This window comes from Leuresthes tenuis, unplaced genomic scaffold (assembly GCF_036924035.1).
Source record: "Leuresthes tenuis unplaced genomic scaffold, fLeuTen1.0.hap1 SCAF_3, whole genome shotgun sequence".
Lineage (NCBI taxonomy): Eukaryota > Metazoa > Chordata > Actinopteri > Atheriniformes > Atherinopsidae > Leuresthes > Leuresthes tenuis.
In genome coordinates this window covers 36,104,086-36,125,038 of record NW_027325357.1, presented here as the reverse complement: position 1 = coordinate 36,125,038, position 20,953 = coordinate 36,104,086, and the positions used below count along the sequence as shown (strand labels likewise).

The following is a 20,953-nucleotide window of genomic DNA, read 5'->3' as shown; positions in this document are numbered from 1 at the left end:
TGTGACAACAGTGGCTCATATTATTCAGAAGTTCAACACCCACGGGACAGTAGCCAACCTTCCTGGACGTGGCCGCAAGAGGAAAATTGATGACAGATTGAAGAGACAGATCGTTCGAATTGTATCCAAAGAGCCCAGGACAACCTCCAAAGAAATTAAAGGTGAACTCCAAGGCCAAGGTACATCAGTGTCAGATCGCACCATTCGTCGTTGTTTGAGCCAAAGTGGACTTCATGGGAGACGACCAAGGAGGACACCACTGCTGAAAGAAAATCATAAAAAAGCGAGACTGGAATTTGCAAAAATGCATGTTGACAAGCCACAAAGCTTCTGGGAGAATGTCCTTTGGACAGATGAGACCAAACTGGAGCTTTATGTAACTTAGTAACTCTATGTTCATAGACTCAAAAACCAAGCATACGAAGAAAAGAACACTGTCCCTACGGTGAAACATGGAGGAGGCTCAGCAATGTTTTGGGGCTGCTTTGCTGCATCTGGCATAGGGTGTCTTGAATGTGTGCAAGGTAAAATGAAATCTGACGACTATCAAGGCATTCTGGAGAGAAATGTGCTGCCTAGTGTCAGAAAGCTTGGTCTCAGTCGCAGGTCATGGGTCTTCCAACAGGACAACGATCCAAAACACACATCCAAAAACACCCAAGAATGGCTGAGAGAAAAGCGTTGGACTATTCTAAAGTGGCCTTCCATGAGCCCAGATCTGAATCCCATTGAACATCTGTGGAAGGAGCTGAAACATGCCATTTGGAGAAGACACCCATCAAACCTGAGACAACTGGAGCAGTTTGCTCATGAGGAGTGGGCCAAAATACCTGTTGACAGCTGCAGAACGCTCATTGACAAATACAGAAATCGTTTAATTGCAGTGATTGCCTCAAAAGGTTGTGCAACAAAATATTAAGTTATGGGTACCATCATTTTTGTCCAGCCCTATTTCATTAGTTTTTTTTAAAAAAATAATTATGTTAATCAACAATTCAAAAGTAATGGCTGATTTTGATTAATTAATTTTCAATAAATTTTCATTTATTGTTACTTTTGTAAGTTTCAAGTGATTTCAGTGAGAATTTCCTTCTTTAACTGAGGGGTACCAACCATTTTGACCACGTGTGTAGTTGTTTATCACTTCTGTTAGTTTTGTTCAATTCAATTTTATTTATATAGCTCCAGATTACAACAATTGTCATCTCAAGGCACTTAAGTAATATAGTCCAATTCAAGCCAATTGGAATTCAATTAATTGTAATCATAATCCAATTAATTCATATAGAGCCAATTCAAAAAATAATATCCTAGCTAAGGAAACCAACAGATTGCACCGAAACTTGCTTTCAGTCCAATCTCCCGTCCTGAGCGTGCCTGTGGCGACTGTGGAAAGGAACGACTCCCTTTTAACAGGAAGAAACCTCTGACAGAACCAGACTCAGGAAGGGTGGCCATCCGCCTCGACCAGCTGGGGTTTGTGAAGACGGAAAAGAGGGGGGAAAAACACCATAACACCATTCAAAGGATACCTGTTGGAACAGGGAAACACAAGTTAATAACCACAATAATGTCACATGTAGATAATATAATTTGAGAAATTAAACAGGGGGAAAAGAGAGCAAAGTGAGGAAAGGTGTGACAGATGAGGTCCCCCAGCAGTCTAAGCCTATAGCAGCTTAACTATGGGATGTTTCAGGCTCACCTGAGCCATCCCTAACTATAAGCTTTATCAAAAAGGAAAGTTTTAAGCCTAATCTTAAAAGTGGAAAGGGTGTCTGCTTCCCAGACATTTACTGGCAGCTTATTCCACAAGAGAGGGGCCTGATAACTGAAGGCTCAGCCTCCCATTCTACCTTTAGAAACTCTGGGAACAACAAGTAAACCTGCAGTTTGGGAGCGAAGTGCTCTATTAAGAAAATATCTTACAATGAGATCTTTAAGATATGATGGAGCTCGGTCATTAAGAGCTTTATATGTGAGGAGAAGAATCTTAAATTCTATTCTGAATTTAACAGGGAGCCAATGAAGAGAAGCTAAAACTGGAGAAACATGATCTCCCCTGTTAGTTCTCATCAGAACTCTGGCTGCAGCATTTAGGATCAGCTGGAGGCTTTTCAGAGAATATGTGGGACAGCCCAATAATAAGGAATTACAGTAGTCCAATCTTGAAGTAACAAATGCATGAACTAGTTTCTCTGCATCACCCTGAGACAGGATGTTCTTGATTTTAGCAATATTACGAAGTTTAGCAATATTACTTGTGCACAAAGACTTCCTGTTACCAGCAAATTTTTCAGGAAGTGGTCAGCAGACTGCTTTGATGTCACAGACTGGGCTGTACTGCTGGAGGAGCAATGGATGAAATGGATAGGGACACGAGGGTCAGCACCATTACAGGCTACATTAACTTCTGTAGGGACACTGGGATTCCAGTGAGGTGTATACGGTGCTATTATAGTGACAATAAACCGTTGATCACCAGTGACATCAAAGCCCTCCTGAACTAGAAGAATAGGGCGTTCCAGGAAAGGGATAAGGAAAAGCAGAGGAGTGTTCAACAGGAGCTCAAAAAGATACTATGTCGAGCTAAAGTGGAGTACAAGAAAAAGGTAGAGAGACAACTGCAGAACAGTAACACCAGGGAGGTGTTGAGGGAGATGAGGACCATCACTAGGTACAAACTGAAAAACTTACGAGTTTGATAGTGGAGTTTGATAGTGGAGCCTTTCCACCTCTGCTGCTGCTCCCTCCATTCTGACCAGCTGTACCTCCACCTCTGCAGCATCTCCAACCATCAGGCCTCCTCCGCCCAACTGCATCTCCACCTCTACAGCAGCTCTCACCGTCAGGCCTCCTCTGTCCAGATGCACCTCCACTTCTGCAGCGACTCCCATCACCAGGCCTCCTCGGATCAGCTGTACCTCCACCTGTGCAACAGCTTCCACCATCTGGCCTCTTCTGCCCAGCTGCACCTCTGTCTCTGCGTGTGTTCAATGCTTGTGAAGGGCTGTGCAGGACAGATAGCAGTCCCTCTTCAGAGGCTCTTCAATATGAGCCTTCAGATGGAAAAAGTCCCGGTGCTGTGGAAGACTTCCTGTCTTATACTGGTGCTCAAATTTGGGCGACCAGTGGAGCTGAATGACCACAGACTGGTGGCTCTGACATCTCACACAATGAAGTCATTGGAGCGACTCCTTGTCCGTTGCATGAGACTGCATGTTGCTGAGGACCTTGACCCCCTCAGTTTGCCTACCAGAAACGCATAGGAGTGGAAGATGCAATTCTGTAGATGCTCCACCAGGCCTGGTTCATATGTGGCTCATATGTGATAGTCATGTTCTTTGACTTCTCCAGTGCCTTCAACACCATACAGCTGTGGTGTAGTAGCGGATGAGGAGGAAGCTATATTCCATGATGGTGAATACTAAACACCCCCTCCACAGCATCCTGGCAGGACAGAGGAGCAACGAGAGGCTCATCTCACTGCGCTGCAGGACTGAGAGGTTCAGGAGGTTCTTTGTTCCCACAGACATAAGAATAGTATAGAATAGAAAAATACTTTATTCATTCCCCAGTGGGGGGAATTCAAATTAGTCGAGTAGCTCAAATTTTTTTAACTATTTACAATGATTTCATACTAGACAACAACAGCAACAACAATAATAAAAATTATAATAATCAATGACAAAATTAATAAATTTGAGAAGAACATGTCAGCAGTCACTGTTAAAAAGCCTTATGGCTGTGGGGACAAAGGACCTCCTGAACCTCTCAGTCCTGCAGCCTCTCCCTGCAGCTAGTCCTCTGACCTGCCAGGATGCTGTGGAGAGGATGTCTATTATTCTCCAAAACAGAATATAATTTCCTCCTCATCCGTTGCTCCACCATAGCACTGAGAGGGTCTAGCCTTCTGCCTACAACAGAACCGGCCTTTTTTCACCAGTTTGTCCAGGCACCTACAGTTTTTGTCTGTAGTGCAACTCTCCCAGCAGACAACAGCATAGAACAGTACACTCTCAATGTTAGTGTGATAAAACATGCATATCATATCACTGCAGACATTGAAGGACCTGAGCCGTCTCAGGAAGAAGAGACGGCTCTAGCCCCTCCTGTACAGTGCTTCTATGTTGGCAGACCACTCCAGTTTATTATCCAGCACCACCCCCAGGTATTTGCAGGTCTGAACAGTCTCTATCTCCCCTCCATCAATGCAGACTGATTGGTATGGTACTGAGTTTTAGACATAAGGCTTTTCAGCAGTGACTGCTAACACGTTCTTCTCAAATTTAATTTATTTGTTATTACTATTATTGTTGTTCTATTATGCAATCATTGTAAATATTTTAATTGAGCTACATGACAATTTGAATTTCCACCACGTGGATGAATAAAGTATTTTCTATTCTATTCTAACTTTGCCGTTGTGTCTGTAGAATCATTGTCCACCCTCTTCGACCTCCCTATGTGAGTGTGTGTGTGTGTGTGAAAGAGCGAGAGACAGGAGACTTTCACTTATAGTTGTTTGACAAGCCTCTTAAAGAACAATTACAGATCGATCATCATTATCCTGTGACATTTGGGCAAAAAACTACACACGAGTAGTGTTTTGCTTTCTTGTTTTTTCTATTTGTTTTTAATTTGTGTCTTTCCTGGAAATTAGTATCATCCAGAGAGAAAGCAAAAATTCAGCCAGTTGATTTTCTAAAATTTTGTTTTTCTCTTCTTTGAGGAAGGATTTTCCTACCTTCTATCAAATAAGTAAAATACACCCTGCCTTCTTTTAATTTGAGACGATATTATATCTAATCCTTCTGACTTTACTTTGAGCTTCCAAATTTAGCTCGGGATTTTAATTTGGTCATTGCAGATTTGATCTGGGGCAATTCTTTAAATCTTCTTCTGAACAGTAATATCAGCTCTCAAGATAAATTACGCTTTAATCCACAACATTAATCTCAGACGGCAAGTCTTAAGAAAATGCTGTTGTCTGGAAGGTGAGGAGGTCATGGCTACAGATTAACAAATATGTATTTTTTACAGTCTACTGTCACAAAATCCCTGTCTACCTCAATGCTCATACCTCAAAAATTAAGCATACTCAGATAAACAGGATTGGCTATTGCATTTTCTCTTACCAATACAGATACATTTTAGAACCATTTATCTGGACTTTCCTGTTACTGTCATGATCTGACTTGGCTTGGAAGTGTGTTTTCAGGCTGGGTGAGCAGGTTTCCGTGGATACCAGGGCGGAGTCTGGTTGCTGCACACCTGTTCTTCATCTACCATCATCAAGAACCCTACTTAAGGAGCAGCAGGAGCACCAGTCTTCGCCAAATCGTTTCACCATCCCCGTGGTAATCAGGCCAGCTCCAGGCTTTGAGTGTTTGATAAAGAAGTTTATGGTGTGCACTTACCTTCACTGCAAAAAAGGAGTGTCTAAAAACAAGATAAAAACACTAAATCTGAGGGAAAAGGTACTCAACAACAAATTATCTGTCCATGCAGCAAGATAATTTCACTTGACAAGATTTCTTGAATTAAGATTGTTAAATCTAGAAATAACCATGTCTACAGGCGTATTTAGAAGGCTTCTAATAAGCCTAAAATGCTGGTTTTAAGATTACTTAAACGTTTAACTTTATACAGCCTCAAAATAAGTGAAATGCACTAAATATAAGCAATTTCATATTTTATTTTAGTTTTATCAAACTAAGCTGAAGGTTCCTCAAAAATATATATATATTAAATTTAGAGAAACAATACTCACTATTACTGAAGAATGACTAAACTCTGTCTTAATTTAATCTGGTTTATCTTAAAACAAGGCTTACTTCATCTTAAAACTAAACCTTAAAACCTAAAGCCTATCCTCATTTTTAGTATATACATTTTAATGGTTTCTCCAGAAATAACAACTAGACTCTATAAGAGCGTTAAATATTTATTTAACACTCATCATCAATGAGTCGAGGATTGCAATGTATTCTTACAATCAATTTTACAATAAAGACAATCCAGAAAATACAAAGTTATGTTATGTGGTTTCTCTATGCACTGAGACAATCTGCTTAGTCCAAGATGATATTTATTACATATAATATTTTCTGAATAGCGAGAATTCAAGATAAATACGGCTCTGCGCTAACATCTACAGTTTGCTACAAACAGGCTCCAACCAAACTTTACAAACGACTTCAGTGGTAAGTGTTTACCCTCCAATGAATGACACTCTACGTTGGGTCAATCCAAACTTTTCTCCTGTCCTACAACGAGTTAACTTTTGATTGACATTTGTATCTCAGTTATTATCTTATATGTAACAGCACTTTTCAATGAATGTATCCTGAATTACAAAATGAGAACAAGTGACATGACAAATATACTGGTTGACAGCTACTTAGAAATGAAAGCTTTCCAATCAGCCACTCCTTTCTTGTATGCACTAGTGGCATCTTGATCATGAATTGCATCACCAATTACTTCTGTTTGGATAATAGAGAGGAGCGTTGCAATACACTTAGGGTATGTTAACTGCAGGTAGTATGCTACTAACAACAATATGTCAGTTCCTCAGGGTTCTGTGCTTGGACCAATTCTTTTTACTTTGTACATGCTTCAGTTAGGTAACATTATTAGACAGCATGGCATAAATTTCCATTGTCATGCTGATGATACTCAGCTGTACTTATCCGTGAAACCAGATGAAACCAATAGGTTGGTCAGACTACAAGCCTGTCTTAAAGACATAAAGACCTGGATGACTCAGAACTGTCTGCTTCTAAATTCAGACAAAACTGAAGTTGTTCTCTTTGGACCTGAGCGCTTCAGGGAGAAATTGTCTAGTTATATAGTTACTCTAGATGGTATTGCTTGGCTTCTAGTTCTACAGTGAGGAACCTTGGAGTTATTTTTTACCAGAATTTATCATTTGACGCACATATAAAACTGGTTTCTAGGACTGCCTTCTTTCACCTTCGTAATATTGCTAAAATCAGGAACATCCTGTCTCAGGGTGATGCAGAGAAACTAGTTCATGCATTTGTTACTTCGAGATTGGACTACTGTAATTCCTTATTATTGGGCTGTCCCACATATTCTCTGAAAAGCCTCCAGCTGATCCAAAATGCTGCAGCCAGAGTTCTGATAAGAACTAACAGGAGAGATCATGTTTCTCCATTTTTAGCTTCTCTTCATTGGCTCCCTGTTAAATTCAGAATAGAATTTAAGATTCTTCTTCTCACATATAAAGCTCTTAATGACCGAGCTCCATCATATCTTAAAGATCTCATAGTTGGATAGTTTCCCAACAGAGCACTTCGCTCCCAAACTGCAGGTTTACTTGTTGTTCCCAGAGTTTCTAAAAGTAGAATGGGAGGTGGAGCCTTCAGTTATCAGGCCCCTCTCTTGTGGTATAAGCTGTCAGTAAATGTCTGGGAAGCAGACACCCTTTCCACTTTTAAGATTAGGCTTAAAACTTTCCTTTTTGATAAAGCTTATAGTTAGGGATGGCTCAGGTAATCCTGAAACATCCCATAGTTAAGCTGCTATAGGCTTAGACCTCATCTGTCACACCTTTCCTCACTTTGCTCTCTTTTCCCCCTGTTTAATTTCTCAAATGATATTATGAATATGATTTTTTGCCCCCCTCTTTCCCCTCTTTTCTGTCTTCTCAAACCCCAGCTGGTCGAGGCAGATGGCCACCCTTCCTGAGTCTGGTTCTGCCAGAGGTTTCTTCCTGTTAAAAGGGAGTCGTTCCTTTCCACAGTCGCCACAGGCACGCTCAGGACGGGAGATTGGACTGAAGACAAGTTTCGGTGCAATCTGTTGGTTTCCTTAGCTAGGATATTATTTTTTGAATTGGCTCTATGTGAATGAATTGGATTATGATTACAATTAATTTAATTCCAATTGGCTTGAATTGGACTATATTATTTAAGTGCATTGAGATGACAATTGTTGTTATCTGGTGCTATATAAATAAAATTGAATTGAATCGAACATCCCTTCTGAAAAATCTTACCCCTAAATTAAATTCAGGTTTAAAATACTCATACTGATTTCTTATCAGACTGGAAGAAATAAACATGAAGTACGATGAACAATGGGGGGGGGTACATTTTGTTTGAGTGATCAAGGTGTAGGGATTTAGGATGGATTAAAAACTGACACAAGCTGATGCGAGGTGGTATATTTTTAATGTTTCTGGAATGAATGAATGAAATAAAAGTGTTGAAACATTTTTTGCTATTCCTTTCTGTGAACATCATTTGTGGGACACTGGAGGCTCTTCTGTTTTCCCCTTTTTGCATGAATTAGGTCATATCTGTGATTGCGAACTCAGGTGTATTGTTTCTGTAAATGTAAACATGTACAACAAAGGCTCTTCAAAGAGAACAGTAAGGAATCAACACAAACATTTTCTTACCTTCAGGGTATGAAGAAGTGCCTCACAGCTATTACCAAGCGTCTTTGGTGGTGAAGTTGGTGAGGGGAAAAGGGATGGGAGTGCATTGAAGAGGGCAACAGTGAAATCCACTAAAGAATAGAAAGATGAATGGTCTGAATATGGTATAAATAACAATAAATTTGGGCGGCTGTAGCTCAGGAGGAAGAGCAGTCGCCCATCAATGGTGGTTCAACTCCGGCTTCCCCGGGCCACATGTCGAAGCATCCCTGGGCAAGATACTGAACCCCACGTTGCCTACCGATGTATCCATCGGTGTATGAATGATTAAATAGCACGTAGTTATGTATAAACTTAAGACGTGCTGAATGAGTGTGTGTGAATGTGGCATGTAGTGTTAGAAGCGCTTTGAGTGGTCAGTTAGACTAGAAAATCTATACAAGTACAAGTCCATTTACCATATGGAACAGCAACTTACCACCACGGACATCAAAGGGGAAAGGGGGTTGCAGGGCTTTCTTCCACACACCATAGAACTGCACCTTGGCACAAAAGTCTGCCCATCTTCCTTTCACTTCAATGTATCTGCTGTTGGTGCCATCTACTATGCGCCGTAGCTCATCCATTGCCTTAGACAGTATTGTGCACAGATAGTCAATCATTGACAATGCATTGAAATTCAGAACACAGATGGATATACAGTAATTCAAGTGCGGGTAGTAAAAAAACAACATACATTTCAAACATCTCTGAAGCATGCATATGCCTCAAAGGTTTTGCAGGTCGGTCTTCTTCCCTTATAACATCTACATCAATGAAAGCCCACCTGGCTTCAAACTCAATGTCCAAAATTTGAGCAAAATCTTTTTGATTGGGTTTTGCATTGGGCTTATTGTACACGCTGCTCAAGGTTCTGTAGTGCCTTGCCTGCATCTTCAGACTATCCTGGCCCACTGAAATGACAGAAACAGAGTTGAAACATTTCAATGTAAACACTTTAACAACAACACAGGGGAAATAAATTGTGGTTGAATACAACTATTTTTGGGAAACTTACAGTAGCAGTAAAACTAGACACTAGTTAGTTATTCAAAAAACAAACAAAAAACTAGACATGAATGTTTAAAATGCTTGATCGTTAAGTAATTGCTGACCCAAATCAAATCAATGAACTTACGGTAATTGAAATAAGGCCAATACAATAATTTGATACTGCTTACATCAATATTAACAATGTGATTCATTGATTTAAGTCAGAAAAGTGTGCTCACGAACATCCACAATCTTAGGAAATAATTTAAATTGAATCTCCAACAGTTTAGACTGATTTGCCACTCTGAAAGCCATTATCACGAATAACAGGCTGAGAGGTGTGCTGAGGTGTGCTTACCAACAACATTCTTTGCAAGTGTAGTTGGTGAAGTGATCACAGTCCTGGGTGAGGACCCTGAGGCTGATTCGGATGGCAGCAGTGAGGTTTTGGTGCCACTCTTTGGTTTCCTGGCACAGAGGGGGGTAGCTGTAGTGGGGATGCTTTTTTGGGAAACAATGAAAAAATTCTCTATACAAATATAAGCATGATGACAAGCAAAAACAGGTAGATATGAACACAGTGCTTGCCTTGCCATGACCTCTGGTTCAACAAATGTGAACAACTATAGTTTCATTAGATGATAAGAAATTTTTTTTTAAACAAAAACAAGTTGTTTCAATTAAATGTTTTTGCCCACAATTTGCACACCTGCACTGGAGCTGCCGTTGCTGATGTCATCATCGCTCTCAAGAAGTATGGTATTATCACTCAAGCTGTTCGTGTCTGTCCAATCTGTTTCCTTGTCTTGGTTGTCTGCACTGAAGAGAGCCGTCTTGGTCACTCCTCTTTGTGGTACGAAGTCCTGCCTTTTCCTTGTAGAGCTCATATTTTGGATTCGCTTTTACATTTTGGTGTAGATGGTCAGCTGCTGTAAAAGAATGTTAGATAAGCTGTTTGTCTTGCTGCTGACCTGCCCACAGTTTTGGTTGAGATAAATAAAAAATATTACTTACATATAGCATATTTGTATCAGCATCACGTAACATAGGGTAATAGTCGACAATCTTCTGTGACATGGCTCTCATTTCCAATTTGGAGGGGTACCTTTCTTCTTTCCCCATGGGACTAGCATGCAGGATTGCAACCATGCTGGTGACTGTGTTCCTTACAAGTCTGCAACATAGCTTCTTTGACATCTTGTAGTTCTTTTCCTTTCCATTGCAAAATTCTGACTACGCACCATGTCTAACTCTGAATCTGTGTATACCACATACTCTGGAGGGTCTGGCATTTTCATTGTTTTCTCAGCAGTTTGGCATATGGAGGTGGAGGCTTGTGGCTGGCATGGTGGAATGGCAGTAGTTAAAGGCATAATCCAGCTTCCACTACACGTGCTGGCATCTTGGTTCGTGGCATTTTCACACTATTAGGATTATGTAGGATGAAAACAAAATGCATTAGGACCATTCAAAATATGGTACAATTCAGACTTCAATAACTACTACTTTACAGTGTTAATTTTGTCGCCTAGTTTTAGTCTTAGTCTTGTGTCAAATACCCTTATTAGTTTTAGTCATATTTAGTCAGCTTGTATTCTTTTTTGTTTAGTCACATTTTAGTCAACGAAAAGTCTTAGCATTTTAGTCTAGTTTTAGTCAATAGTATTTTTTTAGTCTTTGAAAGCAGATTGAAAGTAATGCTAATCTAGTCAAACCAATAAGTATTTTTCTCACTCACTCATTAGCTGATGAAGTAGCTCCACATGTTGATTGACTAAGTTGCTAAAGGTGCCTGGTATTCACAGAAACACATCAATGTTCTGATTTGCATATTTTGTTATGAACACATACAAACATAATTCAACAACTTAAGACTTCAAAACAATCAAGATAAAAAAAATCAGCAGAACCTGATGCAACTATATATTTTTAAACCACTCTTATGATAACATAACAAACCCACCTTTCTGATTTTAAATAGAAATACTTTAAAAGCTATTAAATAAAGCCTGACATATTCTAAAAAACCAAAACCAACAACAATATCCTTGACAATAATTGCAGCCTTCTTGCATTTAAATAAATGAATAAATAAAAATAGATCTGTGGTAGATGTTGCCAATAAAAATGAGGTAGGTCTGACAATTACTTTTTGTGTTATAACAACTTGAACTGCTATCTAGCAAGCTAGATCCCATGTCATCAATATCAAAAGGTAAAACAATTCAAGGTTTGCAACAATAAACAGCAACCTAAAGTGAAAACAAAATGAAAATCTAACACCAAAACTATCCCATCACCATTCTAGACCCTGTAAAGCTTGAGAAAAGCACTTCTTTCTAATGTAACTCAGGCTCTATTGCGGCAGCGACTTGAAAGGTTCCCGGATAAGCCGAACACCCGCTCTGCAAACGCTTGTGAAGCTGGCATTGCCAGGAGGTCTAATGCCAGTGGTTTCAGATGTGGAAACAGAATGGCCCAGAAATCCATTGTAGACCCAGACTCCTCACTGCTGGTATGGGACAGCACTTCTTTGTATTTCTGGATCTCTTGCTTGATTGAGGTCTTGAAGGTCCTTGGCCTTGATGCACGAATGGCACTGAAAAACCTAAATCTTGGCTTTTTGCTAGGGGTGTTGTCTCTGCAGCTACAGTATTACCAGTGTCCTCTTCTTCCTCATCAGGCGACTCCTCTTGCTGTGGTACGCTGTCAATGATGTGTTCTTCGACTTTTTTAAAGGAGAATCTGCATCTCCTCATCATTTTGAAAAGTGTTTCTGCTGAAACACTTGAATCAACAAAACTTGCAGCCGCAGCAAGAGGAGAAAATTTGTCTGCATTGACAACCAGAAAGCGGCCAAAGTGCTCATCCATGTTTGTGCTTATTTTCTGTGCCAGTGTAACTGCATCCCTGTAGCTCCTGCCATGAGCTAGGGAGAAGTTGAACAGGTGACACTTCAAGTCCAGAAGTGCAGGCACAGCCAGGGATTGGCAACTGGTGTCACTTTGAATCACCTTTGTGTGCTCTGCAAATGGTAGCAGCAACACTTTCAGGGTCTTATTTTATTTTTTTAAGTAGGTAAATAAATATACGTATCGACCCAGATGCAGCTATGACATCTCAGATAAGGAATAATACATTTTATCTATCAGTTTCAGGTAGGAATACTTTAATTGAAACAACATGTAATGACTGTGTATTGATTGGCAGAACGTTTAGCACAGACAGCACTGGTGTTTGCGCCTCACTCACACACACGCCACAGGAGGAGGAAAGTATGTTTTGGATTGTAATTTAAAAGTCTGTGACGAAAAAAGAAAGAACCATTTTATTTAGTTTTTATTTATCAAGTAGATTTTTCGTCTCGTCTTTTTTCATCAACAAAAATGCGTGTTATTTTCATCACAGTCAGTGTTTAAGGGCAATGATTTCGTCTAGTCTTCATCTAATTTTCGCCATGAAAAATACCTTCGTTGACAAATATGTTTCGTCTAGTCTCATCTGACAAAATTAATACTGCTACTTTAAGAATTATTACTTATTCTAATTTGTGTTTACATTTTGAAATCCCAAAGTTTTTTTCTTCTCTGAAAAATTTTCAGGGCCAGGAAAAAGATCCCTCAGGTCATCCCGGCTAAGGCCTTTCAAAGCCTCCTCATCAACACTGGCAGCTGTAATAAATATATATGACAAATATCTATGTTTAGATGACGTAATGACAAGCTACAGTACAAAGCAACATGAAGAGGTGCCATTTATCTGTCTTTCTGAGCTCCAACACATTTGTAAACTGTTTATCTAGTTGTCAGTTCTATAAAGCCTCCTATTTGTACAGTTACTGTAAAGCCAGTATGTAATTAGTTGAAAACAATTATAAACCCATCTCAGAAAGATGCCTGTCCCAAATAAAAGGAAGAATAAAAATGTTAAAGTTTGGACTTTAAGCATTACTTTTATGCCATTAAGTTCAGTGTTATAATATAGTATAAATATAGTAATATATTATTCGATTTAAACCTTCAGTTGTTCAACTGTCCCTATGCCCAGACAATAAGACATGAGACTATTAATCTGTGGGAAAAAAAGCAACTCCATTGGTCCCACCTACTGCCCGTACTGCGATTTGCAAGAATTTACCACGAGCGAGACAAAACAACCAATCAGAGCCAGAGCAGCGTCTGACATCTGTCAATCACTCCTCACACACAAGTGACATCAAGTTTGTGTTGGTTCACATTTTCAAGTTAACACACACACACACACCACACACAGTAGGTCCTGGGGGGGTGGTTGCACTGAGTGGTATCTGGTGGGTGGGGCTCTCTGAGTATGTAGGCTTCCCAGGGGGCTGCTCTCCCAGTTCTACAAGGTTGGCTGCCCCTCAATTTTAATCGCTCACTATTAGAAAATATTGAAGAGCCAGAAGGGTGAGGGGAGAGGTCCACCCCCAACACCCCCGTTGCCTGGTTGCAGCCTGGTGGAGGAGGGGCTGGGAGGAAGAGGTGTTCTACTGGGTCGGGGTCTGTGGTGGCTGGGGGGCTGCAGGCCCCCGGATGTGCCCACTGCGCCACATCACAGCGGAGTTGAGGGAGGGGGAACAGGAGTGGATGCATGTGCTGCTTGAGTGTGTTTACGTGTGATCTGATTCATGTGGTGACTGGGCCTGGGACTTGCTGTCCTTTGGCCTGCTTGTGCTGTTCCCGTTGGGGGGGGGGTTGCCTCTCCCACCTGTGGGCAAGTGCGCTGGCCCACTGTGCTTGGCTGTCTGGGGCACTTGGCGACATGGGGTCGGTGGGCTGTTGCCCCTGGTTCCCGGGGGACCTCTGCCCTATGCTTATGGGGGCTCTGTCCGGGGGCTTCCTCTGCGGTCTTCTGGGTGGATGCGTGGTTGTCCCTGCGGTGGGCTTCCCGGGTTCTGTGCTCCGTGGGGGTTGCTGGTGGCCTGGGTCTTGTGGCCCTTTCTGCCTGCTTCTGATTGCTGGGGGGGGGCTGTGGATTGTGGCCGTGTACACTTATACACTCATAACTAAGCATGGTTATCATGTAGGTCCTGTTCAATGTGTATCGCAGGTTCATGCACACACACACACACACATTCATTAGCCCAGTAGCATGCTTGCTAAGCAGTTGATGTGTTATACTGTGGTTTCAGGTTATCTATATCCACAGTTGTGTTGTATGTGATTGCCACTACTTGTGTTTGTTTTTGTTTGTTTGTATTTGTTTTTTCTCTGCTTGTCTGCTTTCAGGTGCTCCTGGTGGCGCTAAGACTGGATTCCCAACAGAGGCCGTGGATTGTCTTCTGTTTTGTTTTACAGGTGTAGCAGCTGGTTGTCTGGTTTTTCATTTTCTTTCTCTTTCTATTTCTGTTCCGTTCCTTTTTCGTTTCATCTTCCTCTTTCCCTGTCCCCTGGTTCGGTTCAGCACTATTATATGTTAAATATTTTAACAAAAATAAATACATAAGCAGTTGATGGGCATCAAGGGGAGCTTTACATTTATAAAGCTTCCCTTGGCAAAGCAAATCTGTTTGGCATAAAAGGTATTCAGACCACAATTCTGCTGCCATAATGCTGGACAGGACAAGGGGGAAAAAATTAGCTAAGCCTGCTCTCTTCTCCATCTTACCAACTGTACCTTTTAAATTGATTGTTTTATTTATCAGCACATTTGGGCTGCAACTATGGCTATTACTCACTAAATCAGATAATGAATTGTAAAATTACTAACTGGATTTTCTTTAGCTATCCATTGAAACTGGCTTAATTTAGATTTTTTTCATCCTAAGAATATTTTTAATTTAATTCTTTCAGTAAATAAAGGCTGAAAAAAATCCAGCAAGCAGAAAAATGCTGAATTTCAAATAACGTATTCAGCCAATAACGTGTACTCTAATGTATAAACAGCATCAATACATCAAATATAAACTTTAGTCATAACTTACCCTCTAACACCGATAGAGTGGCATCATCAAAAATAGCCATTCTGAAAAGCATTAACAGGCAATACCTAACACAAACCCACCAAACAGAGTTCATTAGTTAGCATGCACACAGCAGCTATGTTGTTCAAATAACAACATACATGTAATGAAACTGTTTTGGAAAAGAACTGAAAGATATCTAAATAGTTTGGCTTTTGTTTGTTTGAAGAACAGAATAAATACTAAATAAGTAGCGTTTAGCAGAAAAAAATTAATAAAAGCCAAGCATGTGCGCACGTCGGGGTAGGCGTTGGACGCGACGCACATCACACAGCATAGCTGTCCGTCAAGTGTTGAGCAGGCTTTGAGAATCGGATGTATATCAAGACATAATCATCAGGTTTTGTGAAAATAACCTACATACGTGCGAGGTCAATCTCACGCTCCATTCGTCCCTCACTCGTGAACAAGACCCCGATAAACTTGAACTCCCCCACTTGGGGAAGGAGTTAAAATAAAATAAAATAATAATACAAATGTTTGCATGAGGGCTGCACGGTGGTGTGGTGGTTAGCACCGTCACCCCACAGCAAGAGGGTTTCAGGTTCGATCCCTGCCTGGGGCCTTTCTGTGTGGAGTTTGCATGTTCTCCCCGTGTATGTGTGGGTTCTCTCCAGGCTTCCTCCCACCATCCAAAAACATGCATGTCAGGTTAATTGGTGACTCCAAATTGGTAGGCTCCAGCCCACCTGCTACCCAATTAACGGACTGTCGGTATAGAAAATGGATGGATGGAGTAAAAACCATTATCAGTTCCTTGAAATAGGCATTGAGCATCCAATTTTTGCAAGAGTCTCAGCTGTCAAAAATATTGATTATGTTAAGGCATAGAGGTCATGCAATCTGTTGTCTCAGTGAAATGGCACATCCTCAGTGGCAATAAGTACATCAGTAGGAAATCTATGATCATTGTAGATGTAGATGGTGCTTTCCCAGTGTTGGACTGATAAAAGATATCTTTGTGATAGATTCTTCTTTTGTTGCTTTTGAGTACCAGCGTTATGAGATACTGAATTTGAGTCCAGACTTGCTGGCATATGAGGTGGCAGTTCGCAATGTTGCACAGGCTACAGAATTTGTATATGAACTCATTGAATGTATTTCCTATTTTTCAGTTAGTTTCAAAGAACATATTATTGTGCCAATAAAATAGTCTTTGAGATATTGTTGCCCACAGAAGTAGATATTAATATGGAGGAACAACAAGGGATGCATTGATGTATTGAGTTATTGCGTTTGCCTGTTTTGTAAACGAACATTGGTAATAAAAAAAATGCCATGGACTGTAAGATGAGTTGTGGTTAAAGCTGTATAATTTATCCTATCACATTGTCTGAACATACTCGAAGTCAGAGCAATAATAAACCCTGTTTCTAATTCAGATGCTTTTTTTTGTGTGACGCTTGAATCAAACAACTTGAGTTTCTTACTGAATCTTAAAACAAGATTTATTTTGACGAGACTTTGGGAGAGAGATGTAATATATTTTATTTTAACAGTTATCTCATTATCTCATTTTAAGATTTCCTGCCTATTTGAGACAAAAAAGATAAGGTTGTGCTTGATTTAAGATTACAGTGTAAAATTGAACACTTAAAATAGGAAATTAACTCTTAAAACAAGATAAATGATCTAACACTTCTAAATCTTTTTTTAAAGTTTTTTTCATCTTGTTAAGAACCAAATAATTTGTAGTGTTGTCTCCTCGTTCCAGCCTCGTTCCTCCCGAGTCTGACGGATTCCCTGGCTTCCTTTCTCATCTCTCCAACATCTTTGCCTTACCTGGATCTGCCTCACCACCTGCCTGCTCACCCGCCGCCCCTTTGGAAAACACCCTCCAGTCAGTCTCTGCCTCACCCTCCAGTTGTGTTTTCACCGGTTCACAGTAAGGCAAACTCAATTTCCCCTTTTTGGATTCACTCACTAAAGAACCTCTCCATATCCAGGTGCATCTGCCGCTCGGACCCTTGTGTTACCCTGGTTCTCCCAACATTTCCTTGGCTCCTGATTCTGTGTTTCCTATTTCATTCCACTTCTCTAAAAATAAAATCTTATTTTTTCATCTAAAAACTGAATCCAGCGTTTGAGTCCTACCTCTGTTTTGGCTGACACCCCGTGACAGTTACATTCATGGAAAAAACAGCAATAAATGACTCAAGTGTTTTCCTCCACATTTGCTATTCATCTTTTATTTAAACATTTTTGTAAATCGTGGGTTCACCTAAAAACTAGAGCCATGGAACCCACTGGTAGCTTCACACAAGGAGCAAGAACACTGTGGGAGGAGAATACCATGTACATGCAGTACTTGCATACAGAAGGACATAAGGACTATCACACAAAAAACTGCTGAAAAGAGTTCACTTCAAATAATCCCATACAAATTGTGGATAAGTCACATACATCCTGAAGTGAAGCACGGAGCAGATAAAAAAGGGTACATAATAGATGATAATAATAATTACCCTTGCTCAGGTAAGGAGCATAACCCAACTATAGCTATAATGGAGTTAATCTCATCATGTAGACCCACTGAATGTCTTGCTCAGTGCTGGGATACAGCTTGATGATATCCATGTAGAGGAGGTGATGACTGCTCAACTGCAGAACTAGTATGCAAAGCCACTCTTTGTAATGATCTGGCTAAGGGAGTTCAGGCCTATGCAAAATAGCTCCGGATGGCTACGGACCTAGATCATGTCCTTGGTAGATGCCATACTTGTGCAACTGGCACTTAATTGGGTTGTCTGTCAGCTGTAGATTAGTAACTAGTAACTAGCTCATCTGAAGTTATGTTCTTACAATTCCCGTTTGAGCCTTAGTCATGTACTGAGCCATGTGCCTACTGATCTTATCCATTATGATGCCTGACAGGAGCTTCCATGTTGTACAGAGGCAGGTTATTGGACTGTAGATGGATGGAATCGCCCCCTTCTGGGGGACCTTCAGGAGTTAGTTTATCCAGTAGGTGTGTATCATGTCAGGGCCTGTTGCAGTAATTAGCAGTTCCAGTGCCTCAGGTATGGTGAGTTGTTATGTCTTAAAATTCTTAATTTTATCTTTCTGCTGTTCTGATAGCTGGCTAAATTCTCTCCATGTTGCTTTGATCTCGGCCTCCAACCTTCTTTTCTATGGGGGGATATGGTCTCTTACTACCCCATGATTTCGTAATCTTACAGCCAAGTATCCCTTGGATCATGGCTGTTGTGGTGTACATGAGCTTACTGGTCTCTGTGATGTTCCAAGTAGGTAGCCATGTAGTAACAGTAAGTGTAATATATAATGCTGCATTCACAACCCATTAGCCTTTCAGAGCGCACTTTGTCTCTTAGCCTTAGCAAAGGGCTACACATTTATCCAAGATCTTTCATCTCAGGTTAACTTCCCTTATGTTAAGGTTGTCAGGGCTTGTTAATTGGAATCTGTACCAAGGTTTGGGTAGTGGGCCCAATGCAATTATCTGAACTCATGACTTTGAATCTGGAAGTTAAACATCAAAGGTCAAAATAAACAAAAGTTCACTAAATTCTGTAAGTTATAAGATGCCATGTCACATCCAAAAGTTAAAGGTGATCTTAACTTTGAGATCATTGGTGTTCTGCAAAAAGCTCAGATTATTTAAAATCAGAAACTTAAGTCTCAATTTAGTATCAAAATCATGTTTCATACATGGCTCATACAGTGGTGTGGTGGTCAGCACTTCTGCCTCACAACAAGAAGATTCTCATCTCAGCCTTTTGGTGGAACTTGCTCTCCTCATGCATGCGTTTGTTCTCTGGAGTACTGGCTTTCTGGGAGAACATAATGAAAACTTTACTAATTTTTAAGGGAGCCTGAACACTTTTCATGTTCAAATTCAAACATCAATTTTCTCATTATAAGATGTCCCTTGAATTTGTGTTAGTTTTATAACAGATTCATCTCTAATATACATTTGATTATTTAGTTGACATTCAGGTTCAAACATTGTTCAAAACATTTTGACATTTGTTTGTTCAAAATTTGTCCACCTCAACATTTACTGTTGTTTAAAGATCGTGGGCTTCTGCATATTGATGTTTTTATTTTGTTAATATTCCTTTGCAACTCTACTCATTCAATTTGTTTTGTTGATGAATCTAAGCCATTTTCTTACATGAAGACCAGAAAATGTATGTAACATGCAGATAATATGTTCTGTATTTTCTCTGCACTTCCTGTGCAAACATGCACTTCACAATTGAAGAATGGTTTCTGGAGATGTGTTCTGGAAATACTAACAGTGAGTGTCTGGCTAGAGCAGAGAGGATGGTGGAAAAATTAAAAAGAAATCTTTGTGTTATGTTTAAATTGAGTCAGCATCTCTTAAAACAAACAATCTCTCACTACAAATGCTCTGGAGGATTTGGTCTTGTTATTAGTCATGGGCATACTCGATCTTTTGGACATCCTACCAGGAAGCTGGTGAAATTGTTATTTTTGCAGTTGACACACGTACTACGGTCCTGAAAATTTCTAGAAATGTTCCAGAGAGATGGCATGTGAGAATACAGCATTTGCAGAGAGGAGACAGGATTTTGTTTTTTTTAACAAAGTTACCATTGGATGCCACAAGCCCTCATTGCCTCCATGCAAACTTGTTTAGCAGATGTTTAGCCTTATAAACATCTGAAACCAATTAGTACTTATCTAATTTCCTTCTGAATATAAAAACCTGATGTTTGTGGGGTTTTTTTGGTCATTTTTATTCGGTCTTTAGTAACATACAACATGAAACAGAAAATCTCTTGTACAAAGGCCTCATATGCTTTCTAATACTTTTACTTTATTATTCAATTTAAAAAGCTGTTTTTTAGAGTTCAGAGTCATATAAGCATATACACTCCTGCACTGCTCAGGGGTTTTTTGATATTCTGGAAACTTGCTTTCACATTTAAGCACAATCATTCACCTTTTTGTTTGTCTTAAGGTACTCGAAAAAACTAAAGCTTTATGGGCATTGACTGAACAGACTTACATTGCATTAAAAGAAAAAAAATCTATGCATTATTCTATTGTTTTAATTGTACCAGTAATCACAATATGAAATTAATAAAAGAAACAAATTGGATGTCATGAACATCTCTTTTGTCCTCATAAGAAGGCTGTGTGGGTTCTCGGGTAGTGTATCTCACCCGCTAAAAAGCTTTGACATTCTTGTAATCATCAGGCCCTTTGTTCTACTCATCATTATCCTCTTCGTCGCTATCCTTCATGGAAATGCCTTGCATCCCTCCTTCCCTCACTGATGCAGTGGCTTCTTCCAAAGTCAGACGGTTTCTCACGGTCTCATACATTTTACTATTCAAAGTAGACTCCAGCACACCTTGAAGACGGAAGTCACGATATTTTTTCTGTCACAAATAGGAGAACAATAATTAGTTAATGAAGGAACTCAAGAAATGACTTCACAGGTTTGTGGGAGATGTCGTCTGTGACAAATGTCAAATTACATAGTGTGAGCAAAGGGACACTGATCTCAGTATTGTAAGATGTTGTAATTGTAAGCA

The 20,953-nt window shown here is 40.0% G+C and overlaps 1 protein-coding gene across 3 annotated transcripts in view; it reads right to left on the bottom strand.

Moving 5' to 3' along the window:
• Positions 1-8,037: 8,037 nt before the first annotated feature.
• The window catches only part of LOC140303953 (calcium-dependent secretion activator 1-like), a 654,602-nt gene continuing 641,686 nt past the window's right edge, over positions 8,038-20,953 (bottom strand). Inside the window, exons 28-34 of one of the 3 annotated variants that reach the window (XR_011915222.1) lie at positions 20,579-20,797; positions 10,457-10,866; positions 10,152-10,371; positions 9,801-9,943; positions 9,147-9,363; positions 8,889-9,039; positions 8,038-8,541 (exon numbers count right to left, since the gene is read on the bottom strand). Coding sequence is in view for 2 of the 3 variants with exons in the window: in XM_072382948.1 (XP_072239049.1) it covers positions 20,624-20,797 (174 nt within the window). In the remaining variant the exon portion in view is untranslated. Of the gene's footprint in view, positions 8,542-8,888; positions 9,040-9,146; positions 9,364-9,800; positions 9,944-10,151; positions 10,867-17,609; positions 20,798-20,953 lie in introns of those variants that run through there. The other 2 variants (XM_072382948.1, XM_072382947.1) reach the window with 2 other exon arrangements.